This window comes from Rhizophagus irregularis, chromosome 12 (assembly GCF_026210795.1).
Source record: "Rhizophagus irregularis chromosome 12, complete sequence".
NCBI classification, from domain to species: domain Eukaryota; kingdom Fungi; phylum Glomeromycota; class Glomeromycetes; order Glomerales; family Glomeraceae; genus Rhizophagus; species Rhizophagus irregularis.
The window spans coordinates 2,913,617-2,937,944 of NC_089440.1; the positions used below are offsets into that span (position 1 = coordinate 2,913,617).

At 28.5% G+C, this 24,328-nt stretch overlaps 7 protein-coding genes across 8 annotated transcripts; 2 read left to right on the forward strand and 5 right to left on the reverse strand.

Annotated features, from left to right (window-relative positions):
* Window positions 1-3,164: 3,164 nt before the first annotated feature.
* OCT59_004143 (uncharacterized protein) lies at window positions 3,165-4,749 on the reverse strand (the record flags this gene model as incomplete). The annotated part of the gene is made up of 3 exons (XM_066148096.1): window positions 3,165-3,565; window positions 4,301-4,645; window positions 4,737-4,749. The coding sequence occupies 3 exons, from the start codon at window positions 4,747-4,749 to the stop codon at window positions 3,165-3,167; spliced, it is 759 nt and encodes a 252-aa protein (XP_065996731.1).
* Window positions 4,750-9,453: 4,704 nt separating this feature from the next.
* Window positions 9,454-11,388, reverse strand: OCT59_004144 (uncharacterized protein). Its single transcript, XM_025308877.2, has 4 exons — window positions 11,097-11,388; window positions 10,941-11,027; window positions 10,517-10,861; window positions 9,454-10,433 (listed from the first exon to the last, which is right to left on the reverse strand). The coding sequence occupies exons 1-4, from the start codon at window positions 11,333-11,335 to the stop codon at window positions 9,554-9,556; spliced, it is 1,551 nt and encodes a 516-aa protein (XP_025171708.2). The 5' UTR covers window positions 11,336-11,388; the 3' UTR covers window positions 9,454-9,553.
* Window positions 11,389-11,689: 301 nt separating this feature from the next.
* Window positions 11,690-12,884, reverse strand: OCT59_004145 (uncharacterized protein; the record flags this gene model as incomplete). The annotated part of the gene is made up of 6 exons (XM_066148097.1): window positions 11,690-11,859; window positions 11,938-12,076; window positions 12,145-12,231; window positions 12,298-12,388; window positions 12,460-12,632; window positions 12,692-12,884. 6 exons carry the CDS (start codon window positions 12,882-12,884, stop codon window positions 11,700-11,702), a joined length of 843 nt encoding a protein of 280 aa, XP_065996732.1. The 3' UTR covers window positions 11,690-11,699.
* Window positions 12,885-13,132: 248 nt separating this feature from the next.
* OCT59_004146 (uncharacterized protein) lies at window positions 13,133-15,227 on the forward strand (the record flags this gene model as incomplete). Its single annotated transcript, XM_025320269.2, has 4 exons — window positions 13,133-13,336; window positions 13,399-13,836; window positions 13,930-14,403; window positions 14,478-15,227. The coding sequence occupies 4 exons, from the start codon at window positions 13,133-13,135 to the stop codon at window positions 14,793-14,795; spliced, it is 1,434 nt and encodes a 477-aa protein (XP_025171710.1). The 3' UTR covers window positions 14,796-15,227.
* Window positions 15,228-15,839: 612 nt separating this feature from the next.
* OCT59_004147 (uncharacterized protein) lies at window positions 15,840-16,922 on the forward strand. Its single transcript, XM_025320270.2, has 3 exons — window positions 15,840-16,245; window positions 16,310-16,491; window positions 16,563-16,922. The coding sequence occupies exons 1-3, from the start codon at window positions 15,905-15,907 to the stop codon at window positions 16,814-16,816; spliced, it is 777 nt and encodes a 258-aa protein (XP_025171711.2). The 5' UTR covers window positions 15,840-15,904; the 3' UTR covers window positions 16,817-16,922.
* A 3,387-nt stretch (window positions 16,923-20,309) lies between these two features.
* OCT59_004148 (uncharacterized protein) lies at window positions 20,310-23,190 on the reverse strand. Of its 2 annotated transcripts, XM_066148099.1 has the most exons (13): window positions 23,046-23,190; window positions 22,845-22,981; window positions 22,704-22,772; window positions 22,523-22,645; window positions 22,363-22,449; window positions 22,029-22,274; window positions 21,885-21,941; window positions 21,705-21,817; window positions 21,335-21,632; window positions 21,094-21,269; window positions 20,939-21,026; window positions 20,712-20,870; window positions 20,310-20,609 (listed from the first exon to the last, which is right to left on the reverse strand). In XM_066148099.1, the coding sequence occupies exons 1-13, from the start codon at window positions 23,173-23,175 to the stop codon at window positions 20,544-20,546; spliced, it is 1,749 nt and encodes a 582-aa protein (XP_065996733.1). In that variant the 5' UTR covers window positions 23,176-23,190; the 3' UTR covers window positions 20,310-20,543. The 2 variants fall into 2 exon arrangements, with proteins under 2 accessions (XP_065996733.1, XP_065996734.1); XM_066148100.1 differs by having other exon boundaries at window positions 20,712-21,026.
* Window positions 23,191-23,223: 33 nt separating this feature from the next.
* Window positions 23,224-24,245, reverse strand: OCT59_004149 (60S ribosomal protein eL21). Its single transcript, XM_025320272.2, has 4 exons — window positions 24,151-24,245; window positions 23,871-24,054; window positions 23,601-23,794; window positions 23,224-23,530 (listed from the first exon to the last, which is right to left on the reverse strand). Exons 2-4 carry the CDS (start codon window positions 24,044-24,046, stop codon window positions 23,418-23,420), a joined length of 483 nt encoding a protein of 160 aa, XP_025171715.1. The 5' UTR covers window positions 24,047-24,054; window positions 24,151-24,245; the 3' UTR covers window positions 23,224-23,417.
* Between the last annotated feature and the right edge of the window lie 83 nt (window positions 24,246-24,328).

Sequence of the window (24,328 nt, forward strand, 5' to 3'; positions counted from 1 at the left end):
GCAAATTGCATACTTATTACATTACAAATGCCAAACGTGAATTACCTTACTATGCTATTGATACTTCAGAAAATTCTATGCGCGAAAAAATGATTAATACTATTGTTGAAATTAGCGATGAGTTGGAAGTCAATAATTTTGATTTTTTATATGATGAAAATATAATTGATATGGTTATTGATATGTCACAATCATATGATTTAGATGTTACTTTAAATATAGATATTGAATCTCAGATTTTTAATATGGAACGAAGAGAACCTGAGAATGAGGTAACAGTCGATCAAAATAGACAAACTGTTGTATTAACTCCAGAACGTGAAGATTTTGATATTGAGGCATTAATAGCCAAAGAAATTGATGATAATGAAAACTGATTTTTTTTAAATTTTATTTTTTTTTTTTGCAATTTAACATTTTAGCGTAATAATAATAATAATTCGGTATAGTAATGATTATAAATTTATAATAATGATAATAAAATTTATATAATATAATATAAAAAATAAATAAATGCCAATTTTTTATAATAAAATAAGTAAATACATAATAAAAAATGGTTTTGGACTTTCGGCCTATAGTTTCGGCCTATATAAAGTTTCAGCTATAGTTTCGGATTTCGGCACCAGTTTCGGACTTGGGTTTCGGAATTTCAGATTCAGCCACACCTCTAAAAGGTTTCGGCCACAAGTATACCATGACCCTTAGTTGAAATGTGCGGCCTAACCGTACACACTAATTCACCATGATGCAGTCCAACTACACTAATCCCTGTACCTTCACGCTATTAGTTATAGCGTCTGCAGTAAAATTTTTTTTATTTCCGTGGTCATGGAAATCGAACCTGCGACCTCACCATACTCAGGCTTAATGAGGGTCTCAGTGACTAACCACTGAGATAGGGTGACCAACCCATATATTTGGTGATTATAAAGAGATGTGATATTTGTATATCATAATTCTGGCCAAAAATTAACATAATTTTAGCCAGAATTATACTTAAAACTTTATTGTATCGTAACTTCGCCAATATTAATCGTAGAGAGATGATCTTACCACCATTCGATTCGTCTTGATAAGACGGTTCTAATGGTATAAAATATGTCAAAATCCAATCACTAGATTAATTTCCGAAATTAAAAAAATATTAATAGTTTTTGTGTAATAACTCTGCCAATATTGATCACAGAGAGATGAGCTTACCACCATTCGATTCGTCTCAGTGAGACGATTCTAACAAGCTATGATACATCTTTGTAGATGCCAAGTTATTTAATATATTCTTTATATAACTGTGATTATAAACGGTTCTTTTTAATATAAGATTTTTGAGGATAGGTGTGATAGTGACTATAGATAGATTGTGATTATATAGGATAGATTTTAATAATAAAGTGTTTTGAACATTCAACTGGTGTGACTATATAGTAGAATGTGACTATAACGGGAGTGACTATAGAGGGAGTTGACTGTATAGTAAGTGCTAAGAATTATATTAATTTAAAAGAAATATTTACCAACTTATAGTATAATGACATTAAATAAAAATTTTTTAATACTCACCCCCAATTTACTGTATATTATATAGTATTTTGTATAATAAAAATGTAACAAAATCAATATTTTAATTAAAGGTAGACAAATCAGCCCATATGATATTCCATTTATATAGAAAGTAAAATTTTCTTTTTTGAAAGTTTATATAATATTATGTAATAAAGTACCTAATAGAAGCAATATTATATAATTCAAAATTAGTAATTTAAATATAACAGTTTTTTTTATTATATAGATATAAATTATATTCCTTTTACTTATACCTCTTTTTTAAACTTTTTTTTAATTTAATTTTATTTCCTATTTTGGTATTCTACTGTCTTTATATTTTTTTTGCAAATTTTACAAATTTTACTACTTTTTTTATCTAACAAAAGTCTATTTTATAAAAAATTTTGATTATTAATTTTAACTTTAATTCTATTTTAAAATTGCAGAACCAGACATCTAAAAGTTTTAATATTTTACTTGAAATTTTTATTTATTAGCAATTATTAAAAAACTACTTATAGAGTATAGAACTAATATTAGATATTATTTTATAGCTGGGTTTAATCAATTCAAAATTTAGTTAGTTTGTAATTCAATTAATTGGTTATACTAAAATCAATTTAGACTGATTAATTAATTATATTAAACCAGTTTAAACTGATTAATTAGTTATATTAAACCAATTTAAACTGATTAATCAGTTATATTAAATTGATTTAAATAGATTAACCAGTTATATTATAATTATTTTCATATTATTTGGAATAAAGTAAAATTTTGAATCTAACATCTGGTTTAATATATCAGATATTGAATTATTATGTAAATTAAGATTTATTTGAACAATTAATTTTTCTTTAAATTTTCATTTTTAAATATGAATTTTAAAATAAAATTATTTATTTTTTGATTAACTGCATTAATTTTATCTTCTAATTTATATAGCTATTGAACAGGACCCTGCTTACTTATAATAAAGGTCACTGTAGAAAATTGGCCCTTTACTAATAGTTTTTACCTTACTTTTTTCTTAAATTCTATTGGTTAATTAGCTAAAAAGGAAAAAAATCATAACAATGTAACATAAAATTTCCTTTTATAGTAGGATCTGCAAAGAATTTTATATATGATTTTTACCTTAGACCTAGAGGTGACCTATCTTATAAGTAAGTGGGGTTCTTATTGAACTAATCTTTACAGGTTTAAAGATATTTATATTTGTTTTCTTTGCTATTTAGTTTTGTATTTATTGATATAACTTTTACATACTATATACAGTCAAATCCCTATATACCGATATAGCTGTTTTTGGAAAAAATATCAGTATATCAAATTATCAGTACATTATAAAAATTTTATATAATAATATTTATTATAGTACGTAGATTAGTATTGGTATAAAAATTTTTGTATAAAATCACAATATCTTTTAATAAAAAATTTTATACCTAATTTATCATATGAAATATTTTAGAAAATATTTTAGAAAAATTGTTTTATTTATTTATTACAGTATATTAATGTATTAGTATATTAGTATATTAGTATATTAGTATCAGTATATATAGTGTTCAAAAATTATACTAAAGAGTTTAAAAAAAACTATCTAACGTAGTTTATTTTGAGTTATTAATATGTGATTTCAATACTTGATGTCTTAACTTCTGCAATACATTTGATTTATTTGAATTAATACAAACATCTGATAAATGTTTAAAAAATAATACAAGATCATCCAAATAACCTAAAGCTTTTGTTACTAAAATTACTACTAGAGGCACTTCATTTGGATTTACTTCTGGTTCATTATTATTATTTGACTTTACTATAGATACAATTTTATCATCAGTTAACCTTTCATTACTTTTTAAACAATCATCAATATGAAGAAACTTATCTGCATCCATAAGATCATCAAATGGTAGTTTGTTAATTAAATCTTGTAATTCCATTTCATCCTGAAATGCTTGATCCTCAATTTCATCAAATTTGTCTATTTCACTTATTGGTAAAATCCCTGTATGTTTTCAACAATTAACAATAGTTTGTTGATTTACAGAATTCCAAGCATTTATGCTGAAATTAATAGAATCATAAATATTTATAGGAATAGGCTCTTTGTTAAATTCTTGTGAAATTTCATATACTTCAATTTTATTTCTAACAAGTAATTTCTGGTACTGTGCCTAAATTATTGAAATTTACCATAAATTAAACTTAATTTTGTAAAAAAAGACCTTTGCAAATTAATAAAAATACTAGCTTTAAAAGAATTAATAATTCCTGCATCATAAGGCTGTAGATAAGATGTAGTATTTGGTGGCAAAAAGTGAACAACCACATTGGTTAAATTTATTTCTTCATTTATAATATGTATGGAAGCATTATCAACAAGCAAAAGGATATTGCGATTTTGTAATTGTATTTGCATATCCAATTTTTTAAGATAATTGTTCCATATAGAAACTTGCATCTATGCAGTTGAATTCCAGTAATAGCTTATTGGTAATTCTTCTTTTTTTTCCCATTTAATGCTCACGGATTCTGGTATTTATGAATAAACAATGATTTTTCAGTACCAGTAGCATTACATGTAAAAAGCAGAGTAACCTGCTTTTTAGATTTCTTTGTTCCAGAAAGAAGTCCTTGTGCTAATGTTTTTGATGGTTCAAGATTCCAATACAATTCTAAAATAAACAAAATTATAAATATAGAAAATAAAAGTCTTTTGAAAAAAAAAAATATAATTTACCAGTCTCATCACAGTTAAAAATGTCATTTAAGTCATAATCTTTGATTATTTCACGCAAAATACCTCTTTCTTTATCTAAAGTTTCCAATGGCGTGCTTTTTGCTTCACCCCATTTAATATATTCTTTTAAATTATGGTGCTTTTTAAACTTATTGATCCAATCATTAGAAACTGAAAAATTATAGACTTCAAGTTGTTGTGCAAAATATTTTGCTTTTTCACGTAAAATATCAGTGTTAATGGTAAGTTCTGCAGCAAGAGCGTTTGTTACCCATAATGAAAGAGCTTCTTCTACTTGAGGAAAATAAACAGGCCTCTCCTTTTGTTTATTTGCATCTTTTGAGTCTGGATTTATGAGTAACCAGAACCCCGCTTACTTCTAATAGAGGTCACCCACAAGCCTAAGGTAAAAATTACATAGAAAAGTCAAAAAAACTGGTTGAATTCATAAGGTAAAATTCTTTATAAATTAAAAAAAGTAAATGTAATTCTGTGGTAAGTTTTTTTTATGTAACTGTTAAGTATATGGCAAAATTAAACAGGATTTTAAAATGTAACTTGTAATTATAAGGTAAAATTTATGCATATGGGCTGATTTGTCTACTCTGCATTAAAAAGAGTTATTGATTGATTTTCACAATTTTTGTTACTCAAAATTGTTTTGTAATACCAAAAAATCATCTGATTGATGATCACTTGACTAAATAATAAGTTGAACAAAAATTTACATTTGCGAAACTTAAATTATTAAATGTAAAAGAGCTGTGAAAAAACCCATTTCACTAATAAAAAACCCATTTCTCATATATATGGAATTTTTAACATATATTATTAAAAAGTAAGTATATTTTAATAAAATATAAAGTAAAAAAAAAAAAAAATAATAAAATATAAAGTAAAATAAAAATTTATATAGCCTTAGTAGCTATAAATGTTTATAAAAGTATAATAAAAATATCATATAAAAGATGGTATCATAATAAATATTTTCAAACAATAAAAATAATTATTTTATGTCAGAGTTTGTATTACCATCTTTAAATGCAAATATATCAAGATTCACTGATCCGTTTCTATAATTTTAGGCTCGTTGGAAAGCCCTTGTTCTGGACTTTATAGGCGAAAAAAGAGCTCGCTGATTGAATCATTAAATCCAGAGATATTTACGTTTAAAGTTGAGGTACAAACTTTTTAACATGCTTAAATGCAAATATCTTGGGATCCACTGATCCATTTTTTATAAATTTAGGCTCTTTGGAAAGCCTTTAATCTGGTCTATATGAACGAAAAAAGAGCTTGCCAATTAGATCACTAGATCTGGAGATATTTACGTTTTAAGTTGAGATACAATTTTTAACATATATAGTAAGTGCTAAGAATTATATTAATTTAAAAGAAATATTTACCAAATTATAGTATAATAACATTAAATAAAAATTTTTTAATACTCATTTCCAATTTACTGTATATTATATAGTATTTTGTATAATAAAAATGTAATAAAATTAATATTTTAATTAAAGGTAGACAAATCAGCCCATATGGATTTCGTAAAATTTATTAGTATATACTATTTTTAGCACAAAGTTTATTATACAGATACATAAAATTTCATTACACAAATACATAAAATTTATTATATTATTTTTAGTATAAGTTCATTACACAGACACGTAAAATTTCATTATACAAATGCAGACACATACAAATTATTACACAAACACGTAAAATTAAAAAAATAAATATGTAAAAAAGAATTTTTTATGGATATCCATGTAATATAAAAAATTATAAAATAAAGTAAAGATCGTAAAGGGTTGGGGGTGGTAGGTGAAATAAATTAGTTATTTTTTATTATTTTTTTTTTTGTCAAAAAATAATATATATATCTATAACTATTAATCAATTTTGAACTTATTTTAAATAATAATTATATCTAAAAATTAGGCCAATTTTAAAAGAAATAAAAAGTACTAAATGTATAAAATAAATTATGTTTTATATAATCTATAATTATAAATGTTACTGAACTTGTAAGGTAAAAATATATATGATTTAAAAATGTAACTGGAAAGCTGGTAGAATTACTTAGTAGAAGGAAAATTTGGAATAAGGTAAATTTACATATAAATCTTAAAAATTTTACAGTGACCTTTATTAGAAGTAAGCGGGTCCTGAGTAACCACTTGTCTTTTTTTTAAAAAATATCTGAAACAGTATTTTGTTTAATTTTATATAAAGCTGCAAGTTCCTCTTGAGTAGGTCATGGTGTTTTTTGAAAGTCTAAACAGAGTTGACGTTTTTGTACATGTGTTAAAACTACTCTTTTATTTGGTTTAGAAGTATCTTGAACAGACTTCCTTTTTCTTTGTTGTTGAAATATAGCTATAAGTTAAAACATGACACATTGAGCAAAAAAGTTAGTATTATATGCTGGTGTATTAAACTTGGATTATCGGTATATACTACTATATATTACTTATTAAGGGATAAAAAAATTGCATCGGTATATGTTATATCGTAAAACAATATATAATATTGGTATAATGAAGTTTTTCTATTAGTTGTGAAATGGGACAAAGAATATTCATATGTATATATCAATTATCGGTATATAAACTATCGGTATATCGAGGTTAGACTGTATTAGTAAAATTTAAACTTTTAGGATCTTTAAGTATAATAAGTACATTAGCTTTAAACTATATAAAAAAAGGTTTCTTATATTTTATATATTCGTTTTTTGTAGTTGGTTTATAAAAAAATTCTCTTAATTTTTTATAAAAGTCTTAAAATATACAAATACAATTATTTTTACTTTTTGTATAAATTATACAAATTAAATATATCAGACAAATATTAGGAAAATGTAGTCTAAAATATTTATATATAGTAACTTAAACTTATAATATTTATAGTAATATTAGTTAATAAAATACATGTTTATCAATTATTAATCATATGAACTTACTATAAGATTATTATAATATATTAATTTAGTAATATTTAATAAATCAGTTTTATTTTAATTATACTATATTTATTAAAATCATTGATGTATTATTTATGTATATTTAATATTTAGCATTTTTTCTTAAAAAAAACTAAAAAAAACTAAATAAAATATTTTTACTATTTTGTATATCTGCTTTTAGTATTAATAGCATCTTGAATTCTTTTTGTTATTGATTCAATTAATTTAGTATATATTTCTAATGGCATTTCATTTTAAATTTAAGAAATATACTTTTATATTTTTACTTTAATTTTAATATTAACACTTTAAATTGATAATCAATATTATTCACAAATGTTCTATTGGATTGAAATCAGAGATAAATTAAGAGACAGATCGTCATTCAACAGGAGAAAATGATCGACATTCTATAATTAATTTTACGGGCTTTGTAATTAATAAAAAAATTTTTTGGAATTTCTTGTTCTTTACTATAAATTTTTTTCCAATAAGTGAAAAAAAACAGTATACAATAACTTTCATGTCCAAAAAAAAATATTTCATAAACTTGCACTATAGGTATATATATGTAGTTTTAGTAGAAACTGTACAAGTTTAACAAAGAATGTGAATATTAAAAAGATTCAAATAAAGCTAAATAAAGATTTAAAAACTAAATAAAAAACCAAATATAGCTTAGTTACAGTGAAAAATGTTCAAAAATTTTTCATCCAATATTTGGGTTAATAGGAAATTTACCGTCAGAATCTTGCGTTTTTACATAGAAAAGTCAAAGACGTGAAATTCTAGCGATTTCAAACTTTGCAAGTGGCTTAGCTAGGATTGTCACTATAAATTACCGTCTTTAAAATTTGTGTATCATATCACATGATGATATGACAATCCGGTAAAAAAGGAGTATTAGCCATTTTTAGCGATAATTTGTGTAAATCGGCACTATTAAAATTCTCCGGTTGAGTGGCGATTTGTCTCTTAATAATAAAAAAATAGATTCTGAAAGATTTCACCTCCAAGTATATAATTATAAATAATTACAAATTTACTATATAATAATTTTTAAAAAAAGAAATATGTTGTAATATTTTGTGTAAAATTATTATTTTCTTATAAAACTAATTGAAATTAAACAATAGTATAATTTAAAAAAAAAGGTAATGATATAAAAGATAATCATAAAAAGTTATACTATAATTCAATATATTAGTTTTTATAAAAATTTTTTATAATTTTACTATATATTAATAAATTTTAAGAAAAATGGATTTATTAAAGATAGATATACTAATATGAATTAAAAGAATATAGAATATCAGGTTATGTTATAACTATTATTTATATAATACAATTTTAAATTAGAAGCTATTAGACAGAAATTACAATTTTTTTATTAAATTTTATAAATGTTATTTCTGTAGACTATTTAGCAAATAAATATAAATTCTAAAAATCTTTATTTTAAATAATTTTTTTTTAAAGTATTCTTCAATTGATTTCTTATTGCATAACTCTGAATCTTTCAGATTAATGTTATTTATGTTTTTATATTTTTTTTAAAATTGTCTGTAAACTGTAAAACCATGATAGCAGAGTTGGGAAAGTATATTGTACTATTTTATACCATATTATATTATTTTATATAATAAGATCAAAAACAATTCTTATGTTCTTATGATTTTCAACATCTAGTAATCTGATTTATACAATTTTTTTATTTTGTAGTTCTACAAAATAAAAAAATGTTTGTTCAAATTGGTCTATTAGTTTGTGAAATATTTGCAAAAAAACAAATTTGAGAAAAATTACAAAAAATGTACTGTACTAAAAAAGTTAGAGTACAGTACTGTACGTACTGTACTAACTGTACTGGTACAGTACAGTACACTTGAACCTTGCATTATAGTACTAGATATACTAAATAATAGATTTTGGTATATATGGGAAAATTAAAGTACAAATGGAAGTTGACTAATTGATTTTTTAGGGCATTTATTTTTCAAACTTACACATTGTTAAAATCATTTTTTGACATTAATTGATTAACATTCTCTTTGCAAATAATAGTAATATGATAATGTTAAATTTATCATGAATAAAGTGAATAAGAATTGTTAAAAGACCCACAAAAGCAAAACCAATTTGGCAGATATGCAATATCAACAGTTAATTCAATCAATAGTTATTAATTAAAATTATCAAATAGAAAATTTTTATAAATTGTTTAATAAAGCTTTTTAAAATTGAATGTTAATAATTGTGAATTTAATTAATAGTTCTTTTTAATCTTTAGAATAATGATGTTCGCCTTCAATATCAGAATTTGAATTGCTAACATAATCATTATTCTTTCGTGATTCTTTTCTACCATAATCTCCATCTAGTTCACTATCACTAGTATCATTCCTTCTCCTCCTTCTCCTATTTTTGTGATAGTCACTTTCTTCTGACGACGATCTGATCTTACGAACCCTATCAGCTTCAAAACGAGAATTATTACGTTCTTCAATACGTCTGTGTGATAATTTATCATGTGAAGGAGATCTATCATCTTCATTGTATCGATGATGTCTTGATGATAAACCTGTATCTTCATTATAATTATTTCGTGGGGAATAATCCCAAGCATCATTACGTTTTTCTGAACTAGAAATATTACGCCTCGTCTCAAATTCATTTCGATAACGGGAACGAACATTTTCTTCTTTGTAGTGTGTATATGAAGGTGGCGAAACACTACGCAAAGAAGATTTCCTCTCTGAATGTTTAGAGATTTCTTTTGGGCTCCTTTGTCTTCGTCGCGGAGGAGATAAGCTATCATTTCGATATCTTCGAAAGGAAGCAATATCTCGATTTCTTCTTGGAATTGGTGATAAGCTTCCGTCACGATATCTCCTAGAAGAAGGAATACTACTATCTCGATTTCTCCTACGTGTAAAAGATCCTTCACGTCGTCTTGGAGATCTGGGCATTCTATGATCTTTTTGATTATAATCTCTGTCAGAATAATCATCTTTTTTTCTTCTTGAAATATTTTCGTTTGTATCACTATCTTCCTGTTTGGCATGATGCGAAGTATGATACCGTTTGTTGTAATTATCTCGGCTACTATCGCTTTCTGTATTGCCACTTTCGCTGTCAGTTGCACTATCACTTGAATTTCTTTTTTAAAAAAAAGAATTGTAAATAATCCGATTTAATAACAAATTTTATTACTCCATTAATCTAAAATTTAATAAACTTACTTCTTTTCACGTCGATTATGATATTTTTTATCTGTATCCTTTTCCATTGAACGTCTGTCCCTTTCACGATGAATACTGCGTTGATTTTCATTTTTATTTCTATTTGTCTCCCATTTTTTTTCTCGTTCTCTCAAGTCATGTTCTCGCTCCTCTAATTTTTTCTGACGTTGTTCAATTTCTTTGTCTCGTTGAGCAATTCGTTCACGCTTCTTTTGTTCCTGTAAGTCACGATCAAAAGCTGCGCCTTCAACATAATCCTTTGAATTAATACCTAAAGCTCTCATCATTTTTTCATTCTCCGAAAGCTTAGCTTGAGAGAGATGATGAGTCTGATATTCTTGTATACTAATGAAATTTAAATGGATTATTAATTAATGATATCTAATATAACTTGACAATTATAAAAGTATTATAGATAACAAACTTTTTGTTATCCTTAACGATATCAATGGACTTGAGCATTGATTGTCGAAACGCATCAATTTCTTCTTCGATTTCTTTTTCAGATCTCCTGTGAAAAATAATTTAATGATTTAACAGCAATTTATCAAAATACTAAAAAATATCAGCTAATATTTACCCAGCTTCCTCAAGTTTCTGTTGAAGAGATATACATTTTAACTCAACCTGTCTCTTTTTTTCATGATCCAGTATTTCTTGATTAGGTTTACGATTAGCAAGTGCAGAAGAATTTGCTTTAGCTTCATCTAAAGATTCAATTTGAATATCTTTGCGAGGTCTGATAAAAGAGAGGTTACGAACTACATAACCATTTGTTCCAGATCCGCGAGGTGTAGAAAGACCTACGTTACCGTACATGTTTGCCGTTTATGTTGAATTTTTTAAGATTGAAAGTAGTTAAGTAGTTTCACTCAGGCAATTATTAATCCATGTGATCTTACAGTGTTACAAAAACAAAAACATATAGCGTCGCCCGAAAAAATGGTAGCCAGAATTACATGCCGGTTTTTTAGAATTATTTGTCACATAGTGTCACATCCAAACTGGGGACGAAATTAAAAATCTAATTGTCACCCATAACTTGTCACTTCCTAAAACCCGACCGCTACAACCTACTTCCGTGGAAATTCCTAAATTACAAGCAAATTTGCAAACTAAAAATAACGACAACCCGATAAGAATTTAGACAAAAACTTTGTCGATTTATTCTTTAAAATATCCTTTATTTTTTTGCGTATGTGATCTTGAGTTTGTGATCTGGCGCTATAGGATAGTTAGATAAAGCCTCTTTGGCAATCATGGCTTGTGGTTCAGTGTCATATTCAACAAACGCTATACCCTTCGCTGGATGGATCGAGCGAACTTCTTTAAAGCCAGAATACCTATAATTATTTGACGTGTTTTAGATTAATAATTGAGAAATAACAATACAAACGAACGAAAGAAATTGAATAACATACTGTCCAAAAAATGTGGTTAGAACAGCTCCTGTTATATCGTTTGGCAAGTTTTGCAAGAAGAGAATATTGTTTGGAGGAAGATATTCGTCCGGGATGTTGCCGACTGCTGGTACTTGATGTCCAAAATGATACATCGATGCTATTAAAATATGTTTCACTATTAAAAATGAATTCTTTAAGGTGATATGAAGATGAATTATATAATACCTCCAGGAATAGTTGATGTTCCAGGCTGAAATGAAGCCGCGTTATTTGCTTTAAATTTCTTTGTTGGAGGTTCTTTGGCGCGTTTCTCTAATTGAACGAACATATTAATTATTCATTAAAAACATTAATCTAAATTTCAGAATCCAAAAGTACCTTTGGTCTCTAATCTTTGGCGTTTATGTTCTTCAATAGTTCCATCGATAATAGCGGTAGCATCCGATTTTGTTTTCGCGTATTGGATGACCTAAAAAAGACAAATAGATCTAAATTTCCAAAGCTCTAATAATAAATAGAATAAATTATCGAATCAGTTACCATTGGCTTTCCCTGTAAAGCGAATCCTTGAACTCCTTTGATTGCATTTGTGGCACTTTCTTGTTCTTTAAATACAACAAACGCTTGTCCACGCATTCTAAAGTTGTTATGCGCAACTATATCCAAGATTTCACCATACTGTTCGAAAATGGTTGATAAAGCTTTCTTCAGAGCTAATAATAAATAGGTTAAAAGTCTATAACTTTCTGTATATTTAACAAATATTTAATACCTGGTAACTTTATTTTCTCATTAAGATTATTAATATAAATTGTGTTGTTTGGTGTTGTGCATGGCGGCTGTTTTGGTGCTGGTGGTGGTAAAACAGGTGTGGGAACGTTAGGTATACCTGGTTGCGGAATATTGAATGCAGCCGGCGGTACATATATTGAAGGGTTCGCTCCTGCTGTAGGTGGTGCAGACATTGCTAGTAGAAAAACTTTATAGTTTACATATATAGGGTAATGTTGAATTAATTGCTGTTATATATTACGTAAAAATTGATCAGTTTGCAGTGTTACACGCAATCTCACTAATATATTTCCAATTGATTTAGTCTAATTTAATATTTATGTCCATTATGTTAGGACGATCGAAACACCTTTTCAAAACGTACTCTTTTCTACCGTTTAGATTATGGAGTTTGCCGATTTTGCAAGACACGTTATCTCATATGAATAAGAAAAAATATTCTACTTTTAATACGAGTTCTTCACCCTTTCATTTAGCTGTTATTGGAAGTGGACCGGCGGGCTTTTACACGGCCTATCGTGTGCTGAAAGAACATCCAAATACGTTAGTAGATATGTATGAAGCTCTTCCTATTCCATTTGGGCTGGTTCGGTACGGTGTAGCTCCAGATCATCCGGAAGTTAAGGTATTTATTGTACTTAAAAGTAATTCAAAGACAGATATCCATGGGTAACCTCTATTCAATAGAACGTTCAAAACAGGTTTGAAGAAGTTGCAAAAGATTCGCGTTTTACTTTCATCGGTAATGTTAAGTATGGTGAAGACCTCACGTTGAAAGATCTAAAATTACAGTATGATGCAATTGTGTTTTCATATGGAGCGGGCCAAGAAAAAACTCTTGGTATTAGAAATGAGAATGAACCTATTAAGAATATTTTTTCTGCACGAGCTTTTGTTGGTTGGTATAACGGTCTACCACAATATCGAGATTTAGAACCTGATTTAATTTGCTCCGATACTGCTGTAGTTATTGGACAAGGCAATGTGGCGTTAGATGTTAGTAGAATATTATTGACGGATATTGTAGAATTGAGCAAAACTGATATAACAGAATACGCTCTGGAAACACTCAAAAATAGCCAAATAAGAAATGTTATTATTATAGGAAGAAGAGGACCTCTACAGGTTTGGTATTTTGTAGATGATCACAGAATCAGTCGAATTAATATTTGATTTCCACCTTTACCGCCTTTATTCATATTCATTCATAAAGTATAGGTTTCTTTTACTGCCAAAGAACTTCGTGAAATGATGAATTTACCAAATACGAAATTTTATACAGATTTCGAATTGATAAAAAATGAACTTTCTACGAATGTTGATATAATTTCGAAAGATCGTCCTTTGAAACGATTAATGCAAATATTAGAGAAAGGAATGGAGAATACTAGTGGTTATAAATCATGGTCACTCAAATTTTTAAGAAGTCCTGATGAATTCATCGCGCATGAAAATGACGATCCTTCTCGACCAAAATATGTACGTGCAGTTAGATTCCATATCAATAGATTAGAAGGTCCATTAGAAAATCGCATTGCTGTTCCAACTGGAGAAATGGAAGAATTAGAAACAGGTCTTGTCCTTAAAAGTGTAGGATATAAGAGTATACCCCTAGAAGGTTTATCTTTTGATGAAAATAAAGGTATTGTCCCTAATCATAAGGGGAAAATATTGGACAATGATAATAATGAGGTATACTTGAATTTATTAAAATATGTTTTTTAATGTCGTTCAAATGATGATTATTACTTCATTTATGATTAAAGCAACCGGGTTTGTATGTCGCTGGATGGTTAAAACGTGGTCCCCAGGGTGTTATAGCAACAACAATGTATGACGCGTATGAGACAGCAGAAGTTATTGTATCAGATATTAAGCAAGATAAGCCAATGCTTTCAAACGATACCTTTAAATATGGATCGAAGGTTATAATTCCGATTCTTCATCAACGTGGCATAAGAACTGTTTCATATAAGGATTGGAAAAAAATAGAAGAAAAAGAGAATGAGGCAGGAAGAGCAAAACATAAACCGAGAGAAAAATTTGGAAGAGTTGAAGATGCAATGCAAGTTTTAGACACATGAGACGAAGTTTACACATTAAGCCACTGTTTCATTCTACACCTAATTAGTAATACAAGCCGATTTGAGCATCTCTTTAAGCCAATAATTTATTAGACAGAAATATTTTACATTCGATTTTTTTATAATGAAATTGATATATAATAATGTAGTGACAACTTGTATAATAAATTTGCCACGAGTTATTAGTCTAAACGGCTAATCACCAAAACGAGGATCATAATTAAACTTCTAACAAAAATCTAACAGATTTTTTGATCGTATAATTCCTAGTTTCGACGTACGTATAGGAATAAAACAGTCATAAACAAATTTGAAAAGTACTCTCATACTATGTTAATGGCAAACTATTAAAACAAATTATCAACCTTTTAACTTTTTTAGCGTATGATAAAGACATAATACGAATTCTTATGGATAAAGCGTATTAAACGCGAAATTTCTAACACTTGTATAGAATCAAATTTCCAAATTACCAGTAACGCGCCCTGACGTAGACGCGCATTCCAAAGCGCGTTAACATGGTGATGTTAAGTTACCTAATTTAATGATCAACAAATTGATTTATACTTGTACTACCTAAATTTTTGGAAATTCTGGTACTTGTAGTCAATTAATTCAATTAATCCTAAAAATAAGTGCTATTATTCCAATTCTCCAACTAAAGAATCTTTATGCTTATAATGTTAAATTTGAAGGAAATTAGCAAATACTTGTCCAATTCCGATAATAGTCATTGAAATATCAAGAAATATCGTTTCATACCTACTGTAATAATAAAATATAAAAAGAAATTTCGTATTCTAAATCTCGACAATTCTTTGCCTGATTTCACGTGAAAAATTAGAACATTGTTTTATTTTCAACTTTCAGATGTTGATCTAATCTGATATAAGAGTCTTTTCCGGTCGTGAGCTGTAAATTTTTAGTGTCAACGAATGGAATAAATCCGGACTTGATGCAAAAACAATCAGCATAAAAGTTAGAAAAACAATCCGTAAGACAGGGAAATAATTATAAGTCATTAAATAAAGTTATTAATAATTTGTGATCTGCATATTATTAAGCGAGTGCATATAAAAAGTATAAATTTTATTTTTACTTAGTTAAAAATGTCTTTGGAAGCTATTATTGAATCTGCTAATTTACTGTTACAAACTACGTTGAATGCAAATATTGGCTTCGCAGAAATATCTACAAACAAAGAAAAATTTATTTTCACTTGCAAAGAGGAGGAAATATTAAAATTAGCAACGCGTTTGGAACTGTTAAAGAAACAAATACGCGTTTTACAATATACTTTACAAAGAAAAAGATGTTTAGAACATTTCGAGTCCTCGGATCTTGACGGAGAAAGCGTAGAAACTTCTTTGGAAGAACGAAATAAAGAGAAAAAAATTGTGTACGCGGCTTTAAATACAAAAAATCGAGTTAAAGATAAAGCTGCAGAAAAGTAATTTATTGTTCTTTATTCTTTAAATACTTGGCTATAAATAACATTAATTTATATCTTCAAGTACTGAAATAGGGCGAGTCATAATGACTTCTCTTTTTTCCGAAGGAAACAAGACATCTTATGAAAGTTGTCTCAATGAGATGATAAATCATCGTGATATCCTCGTATCTGGATTTCTGAAATCACATCAAGAGCTTCTTGGTATACAATATGAGTTGACAAATCTTAAAAAAGCTGTTATTGGTTTGTTTTTTTTTTATTAATAGAAACTATTATTTTTAATAATATTGATTTATTTCCCCTATTTCATTTAGTTCGGCATATAGAAAATAGAATATTGATGAGGCAAATCAATGAAATTACTTCTAAACCAATGACAAAATATTATGAGAGTTCAGGAAATAATCAAGCTGAAATTTTACAACTAAAAATAAATTTGACGAATGCAAGATCAAAGAGAGAAATTGTCCGAAATGTTTTACAGGGATTAATTCTTGAAAGTGGAGTGGAATGGGCGAACGATGAACATTTATTGAAGCTAATGCTTGTTATTGGAGAAGAAATTTGAAATTAAACAATAATTATCATCAGAATAAATATATTTGATATAAATTTCACAATTCTTTCGAAGAATAAACATAAATTGTTGGAATATTATGTTCATGATTTGTCGTAAATATTTATTACATAAATTCTATTTTCATTGGTCATGATAATCAATCATGAGTAATAAATGATCTACAGTTTGTTCAGTATTCGCGACATTTTTTTCTGAGGAAAAATTATTTATTTAAATCATGAAAGCTTTGTCAGCTTTGTCTAATTTAGCAATAACGACGCGTCATTCCGCAATAATATCCTGCCAAAAATCTTTAGCTTCACTATATACTTTTAAAAAGAGGTTAATATGTACAAGTTCGATAACTGAAGAAATTCAAAAACATCAAAGTAAGAACTTGTTTTCGAAATGACGTATAATGCTTCCATATTATTTTATAATTTATTTTAACAATTTGTAGAAAGAATTAATGAAGTTGGAGTAGAAATGCTGCCAGATTGGCTTCATAATAAAGTTTTCCCTCAATCTTGTCAACATCCTGATCAAAAAAAAGTTACTATTGCGAAGGATCATTTGAAACAACAAGGTCTATTTGGAAAGGAAACGGAAAAAGTTCCTGATGTTCCTGAATTTGAAATACCAAAATTATGCGGAGATTCTATTGCAGAACACTTCTGGAATATTGGAGAAAGTCAAGCAAAGAAATATAGAGAGTTAGCAGAAAGGTTCGCTGATTCAGACCTTTTAGGCATACCCTTAAAAGAAGATTGGTTAATTGAACCTGGTTGGACCCGTTATGAAAGTGATAAAAAACCTGAATCTGTTGAATTTCCGAATGAGCAATTATTATGTTTTGATGTCGAAACGTTATTAAGTAAAAGTGATTATGGCCTTATTGCATGCGCCGCATCTCCATCCGCTTGGTATACCTGGATATCCCCGCATTTACTTAAAATTAAAAAGGACTTCGAAAACAATGAGAAAATCGCCACTTCTGAAAAGATTAAGATAAACAAAGAAGATAATAATGAGATTAGCAATTTAATACCTATGGGGCGAATGATCAAAGACCGAATAATAGTCGGTCATAATATTTCGTTTGATCGTGCAAGAATCAAGGAAGAATATAATTATAACAGATCTGATAATAAATTTATAGATACACTGGCTTTACACGTTGCCATTAGTGGATTATGTGCACGACAGCGTTCAACTTGGATTAAATATGACAAGGCTTTGGAAAAAAGCGATACAAGTTATCTTGATGATAAAAAATATTTTCAGTCAATATATGATGTTAGTTCAACAAACAATCTTCGTAATGTTTACAAATTATATTGCGAAGGCGAAGTAGACAAATCGATCAGGAAAGAATTTTTTGTTAACGGAACTTTAGAAGATATAATAATCGAAAAAAATTTACGGCATTTGATTACCTATTGTGCAAGTGATGTTCTAGCAACGTTTCAAGTTTTCAAAAAAGTGTTACCGCGGTTTTTAAAAGTATGTCCACATCCTGCATCATTTGCAGGTATGCTAGAAATGGGGAATATGTTTTTAACCACATCCAAAGATTGGGACATGTATTTACAAACTGCTGAAGAAGTCTATCAAAAACAACGTGACGCAATTGAAACTAGATTGGAACTACTCGCTAATAAAGCTGTTAAATTAAGTCCTGAGTCGATAAAGGATGATCATTGGTTAAAACAATTAGACTGGACATATCCTTCACGTGTGAAAAAACTTCCAGATCTTCCAATGTGGTATCGTGACATTTATTGTAATAAGAAACGCAAGGTTAAAGTAACTACTAAATCTCTTATTGCGCCTTTATTATTGAGATTAAAATGGCATGATTTTCCAGTATATTATTCGAGAAAATATGGATGGATGTATAGAGTACCTAAAGACGGTGATTATCAAACAAATGTGAAAGCATGTGAATTTAATGACGAGGTAAAAGATTCTAAAGTTCAACTTAATGAACTTAATGAACTTAATGAGAAACCTTCAAAAAGAAACAAATTGAATACGAAATCAAAGTCATTAAATAATGATGTAGAACTATTTGCTAATGATAAAGATGGTATATACTATCGTATTCCACATAAAGACGGTGAGGAGGCACGTTGTGGATCACCTCTTGCGAAACATTATATTACCTCATTTGAAAAAGGTGTTTTAAGTTCCGAACATGAAGTAGCGAAAGATGCTCTTCAGATGAATGCAACTTGTTCTTATTGGATAAGTTCTCGAGATAGAATAAGGAGCCAGATGGTCGTATATGATGATCATCCCGAAATTACGGATTTGGGATTTGATAAAACTGATAAGGCAATTGGAATGATTATACCACAGACCGTAACAATGGGGACTGTAACTCGTCGTGCTGTCGAAAAAACGTGGATGACAGCTAGTAACGTGAAGAAAAATAGGATAGGATCAGAACTCAAAGCAATCATTCAAGCTCCTGAGGGGTATAAATTTGTTGGAGCTGATGTTGATTCTGAAGAGTTATGGATAGCAAGTTTGATAGGAGATTCGCAATTTGGATTTCATGGTGCAACTGCAATGGGTTGGATGACACTACAAGGCAACAAATCTGCTGGCACAGACCTTCATTCCAGAACCGCAAGTATTTTGAACATTTCTCGTTCTGATGCTAAAGTATTCAATTATGGACGAATCTATGGAGCTGGGCTGAAATTTGCGGTTCGATTATTGAAACAATTTAATGAGACAATAAAGGATTCTGAAGCTTCAGAGCGTGCAACTGCGCTATATTCCCGTACGAAAGGTAAAAAGTATATTAATAAAAACTACACTTTTTGGCATGGCGGTAGTGAAAGTTATATGTTTAACAGCCTGGAAGAGATTGCGACAAATAGTGATCCTAAAACACCAGTATTAAAATGTGGTATAACTGACGCATTAAAAGAAAATGTTGTTAATAAAAATTATATGACTTCTCGAATAAATTGGGTTGTTCAATCATCTGGGGTTGATTATCTCCATTTACTAATAGTTTCCATGCAATATATAATGACAAAATATAATATAAATGGAAGATTCATGTTATCCGTCCATGACGAAGTTAGGTTCCTTGTTAAAGAAGAAGACAGTCATCGAGCAGCTTTAGCTCTTCAGATAAGCAATTTTTGGACTCGTGCTATGTTCAGTTATATGTTGGGAATAAATGATCTACCTCTGGTAAGTAAAATAATGATTGTAGAAAGTTAGTGGTTTAATAGTTTTAAGGTTTGATGTTTCCTTTTTTTAGTCTGTCGCATTCTTTTCGGCGGTTGAAATCGATCATGTTCTGCGTAAAGAAGCTGAAATGAAGTGTAAAACAATTTCTTATGATGCCGAAATCAAAGAAGGGGAAAGTTTAACTATCCAGGAACTTATTGAACTTGATACCCAGCTGGATAAAGAAGTCAATAAGGACAATGAAGATTATAATACGAAAGAACTTGATAATTCTTCGGAATTATTGACTCCGTATAATAGTAATAATAGCGAAATATATTTAATAATTCAAAGTTTATCAACTGAAGAGGAAGTGGAGACTTTAATGCCTAGGAACTCTACCAAAAATACGAGGCCTTACCAAAATTACAATAGACCGTATCATTTTGAAAATAGTAAACTATATAAAAGAAATTTAATTTATGAAGAAGTGACATAGTAATGAACATTTATCATCGTCATCATCATCAGTATATTACTATGACTATGATCTATATTTTTTTTTAGTATATTTCGTGTTAACATTATTATTATCTGTTTCATAATCTATCTTACAGATTTTAAAATGAAAAAAAAAATTATTATTTTAGATAAAAGTAAAAAAATTCTAAAATATGATCACTCATCTTAAAGCAAATAAATATACACTTACTCCAGACACATAATCATGACTTTTTATATGCCCGTCTTTCTCACTTTTTTGTCTTCCGTTTTCCCAAATGTTTTGGCATTCGATCTTTAATTTTTGAGCAAAATCCTGAACACATGGACCACGTGTAGATGATATGAAAACCCGCATGGCATGTTCTAGCTTTTGTAATAAAAATACATCGTATTCGTATTCGTTCTTTTGAAAGAAAAGTAATAATAATCATTTACCTTCATTTCATGATATTGTTTAGTGTAGTAAGCAGGGGATTCTAATAAATAAATGCCGATAGCTTTTCTCAAAGCCTGAGCACAATGTCTGTGAATCGATATAGTCGTTAGGGAAATTGTAAATATTAATTTGATTTTCAAGATTTGGTACTTGCCCAGCTGAAAATCGATTGTTCACTTGCAAACAGTCTTTCAAACGTCTCTGTAGAATATCATCAACAGCACTAAAACTTTTTCGTTCTTTTCGATCTAAAATTTCTTTTCCGAGTTGCCCAAATAATAACTCTTGTAAAGCTATACATCCGGACATCCATTGGTTAACATCAGGGAGCTATTAAAAATAATTTTCGTAAATATAAAAACATTGCGTTATTTAATTAATTAATATATACACACCTCACTTGATGGCATCCCGCGCTTAACAAAACTTCTCGGGTAACCAGTAGCAGACCATTTAATCCAACCATGTGCGAATTCTCTCAATAATTTAATTTCAAAATGTTCTGCACCTCGAGACTCTAACTTTCTTTTTCTTAATAAAGAATCAATATCAACTTGGTTCTCTTGACAACTTTTAGTTTTAGACATTAGAGTAGTGGTTGAATCAGATGATAATAAATTGCCTGTAGAACCACGTGTAATTAAATGCACAAAAAATTGAGAGGAAGGCGGAGGAAGAGTAAATAATTGACGACTAAAAGTATATAATGTATGTAATTAATGCACTTCTAATAGAATATTTAATACGCTATAATAAATAACATACCCGTCGAAAGGTGCATGTATATCACTAGTTTGCATGAGATGACACGCACGAAACAAGAAGCGGATACGAGCTTGTAAAGCTTCTTTAATTCTTTTAATACTGCCCGAAGGTGCCTATATATACAATCAAAGTTAAATGAATATAGTGACCTAAATATCTAACTATAAGTATGCTTATTACCTTATCATGATTAGAGTCTGTTTTGTGTCCGTCAATTGAAGAAACAGACAATTGTACCTATCATAGAAATAAATAAATACAAAATAAAATTTATATATAAATAAAATAAAATATTTTCCTGATGAATAAAATATTTTTGATTACATCTTGGAACAAAAAGAGAAGGAAAGGGACACAACGTCCAGGTGCTGTTACTCCACCCTGCGCTGTCCATGCTCTTCCGCTGTATCCGCCAATAGAATATGATCCATAAGGAGATGGTATTCCAAAACTCTGCCAGCATAAATTCATGAAATTCGTTGCATGAGGTAAAATATGTTTTTTGACAGAGTACATTGTTCTGAGAAGAGTAATCATATTTCCATCTAGTTTGGATATTGGTTGTGTTAACTAAAGATTATACATGACGTAAATAACTAGAAAAATCAAATAATCACAAAAGAATAGTTTTCAAGTATAAATGAAAGACTTTACATACCAATACTACATGAGACAGCATGAACATAAACACGAGCATTCGTAAATAAATGTGTTCGTGTTTCCATATCCAATCTTGAAAATCTTGCTTTATAATTACGAACAAGCAAATTCTAATTAATATCATGTTATAATAACAATTTTACACGCCAAAAACTTACCTCATTCTCAATTGTTAACTGGGAACTTCCCCAAAGTTGTAACAAAGTCTCGCTCTCTTTAACTGAATCGATAAGTAAATACACAATATTTTTCGTCGCATCGCAATACATCCATAGACCACACTGCAAATAAATAAAAGATTAAATTACAAATTATTATAACCGAATTAGACACTCTTACATTGTTTCCGTTTGATATCAGTAAAATTGCTCCTTTCGGTCGATTATGATTAACTTTTTCATTAGATATCTATAGATGAATTGTAATACCTTTTTTAACATTGTGTTATCATTGATAATAGTCAAAACTGTGAGTTTATACCTGCCCAAACACATTTTTTTCTACGATAGCATTTGCTATAGAATGAAGATTTGTTGTTGTTTCAGACTGAGAAAATCCAATAAAAGAGACAATAGAAATTGGTACAGATTCTTGAAGTTTAAAGTCTTTAATAATGTCTTTATGATAAATTACGTTAGTTTGAGCTTTTTTAAAAACAATTTTATAGAGAATGCCGAATACCTTCGAATTTGTTTTTTAACGTAAAAAAGCTTTGGTCTACTTCCGAAACTGTTTGTTCTTTCGGAGAGATACTTGAAGTACTTGTATTTTCCGCGACAATGTCTTCAGTTAAAAGAATTTGTTCTTCCATGTGAAGTTTATATACAGAAGCGCGGTAAACACAAAAAAGCGAAATTTATAAATTTCGTATCACGTGACATAGGCATTAATTTATAATTTATGTAATTTAAAGATTTTAATACAAGCTAAGCTACTACTACTTTTCGGGCATACAGTATAAAACATTAAAATCATGATTAATTGTCTTCTATTTTGACTACAATATTACCATCGGTCATTATCAATGGACGGGTAATAATAATGAGGTTGTTATCAAACAAGAGTTTCATACGGGATTGGAGTGATTGTGGTCGGCATATTCTTATTAGTAGAGACAAAATGAGATTTTCGAGGACCTTCGGGTTGTCTTTTAAGATTAACCTTTTCTACATTCATAAAATTTTAAAGGTTAAAAAAAAACTAGATTTAGATGAGAATCTTTGTAATCTTTCCTACCTCCTTTAGCTCTAGCTTCTTTCTTTTTGATCGCATTTTCCTTAACACGTCGCAAGAAATCATCTCTGCATTTCGAATGCTTAATATGCTCAATTCTAACATTAACCCGCTTTTCAATATAACGGTTGCCAACAACTTTGTTAATTATTACACCAACAGCAGATTTTGTTACATTGTAAATGATCCCGGTGCGACTGTTTAAATAAATAAGAATCAGCATTTTTTATTTAAAATTGTATATAAAAAAGATGATATCCCAAATTATATTACCCATGATAAAATTTGTGGGGCATACCCTTTTGGACAGCGCCGTTGGCTTTAATATCAACAATATCGCCAACTTTATACGTTTTAAGGTAGGTTGAGAGCCTAATAGATCCAGTCTCGCGGAATTTACGAGAAAACATATAGCGCGTACGGGCGCGGATACCATAAGAGTGCGGCATTTTTAATTCTATTGAGTAATTATTAATCGATATAAATAAATTATTAATATCAGTAACTGTCAAATTTTGTATATCTTGTGAAAGTAATTAAATCGATAATTAACCTTACTATTTGGGTCAACAGGAAACTAATTTCAAATTTTCAACTAAAACTCACAATGGTTGGTTTTTTAGTGAAAGTAAGGATGAAAATAAATTTTTAATCAAAAAATTTTTACATCGTTACGTTGTGATTGGCCGGATACACGTGACTTTATCAAAAATTTTTTTTTTAAAAAAATT

Excerpts from the sequence above, each read along its gene's own strand:
- OCT59_004148 (XM_066148099.1), bottom strand. The coding sequence starts at position 23,175 with ATGGAAGAACAAATTCTTTTAACTGAAGACATTGTCGCGGAAAATACA. Across the intron at positions 21,270-21,334 it reads GCGGGATGCCATCAAGTGAG|CTCCCTGATGTTAACCAATG; the intron begins GTGTGTATATAT and ends TATTTTTAATAG. Across the intron at positions 20,610-20,711 it reads GTCATGATTATGTGTCTGGA|ATAGATTATGAAACAGATAA; the intron begins GTAAGTGTATAT and ends AAAATCTGTAAG.
- OCT59_004149 (XM_025320272.2), bottom strand. The coding sequence starts at position 24,046 with ATGCCGCACTCTTATGGTATCCGCGCCCGTACGCGCTATATGTTTTCT. Across the intron at positions 23,795-23,870 it reads CCCCACAAATTTTATCATGG|TCGCACCGGGATCATTTACA; the intron begins GTAATATAATTT and ends TTATTTAAACAG. Across the intron at positions 23,531-23,600 it reads AGAAGCTAGAGCTAAAGGAG|AAAAGGTTAATCTTAAAAGA; the intron begins GTAGGAAAGATT and ends TTATGAATGTAG.
- OCT59_004144 (XM_025308877.2), bottom strand. The coding sequence starts at position 11,335 with ATGTACGGTAACGTAGGTCTTTCTACACCTCGCGGATCTGGAACAAAT. Across the intron at positions 11,028-11,096 it reads CAGAAACTTGAGGAAGCTGG|GAGATCTGAAAAAGAAATCG; the intron begins GTAAATATTAGC and ends TATTTTTCACAG. Across the intron at positions 10,434-10,516 it reads CATAATCGACGTGAAAAGAA|AAATTCAAGTGATAGTGCAA; the intron begins GTAAGTTTATTA and ends TTTTTAAAAAAG.
- OCT59_004147 (XM_025320270.2), top strand. The coding sequence starts at position 15,905 with ATGTCTTTGGAAGCTATTATTGAATCTGCTAATTTACTGTTACAAACT. Across the intron at positions 16,246-16,309 it reads AAAGATAAAGCTGCAGAAAA|TACTGAAATAGGGCGAGTCA; the intron begins GTAATTTATTGT and ends TATATCTTCAAG. Across the intron at positions 16,492-16,562 it reads TCTTAAAAAAGCTGTTATTG|TTCGGCATATAGAAAATAGA; the intron begins GTTTGTTTTTTT and ends TATTTCATTTAG.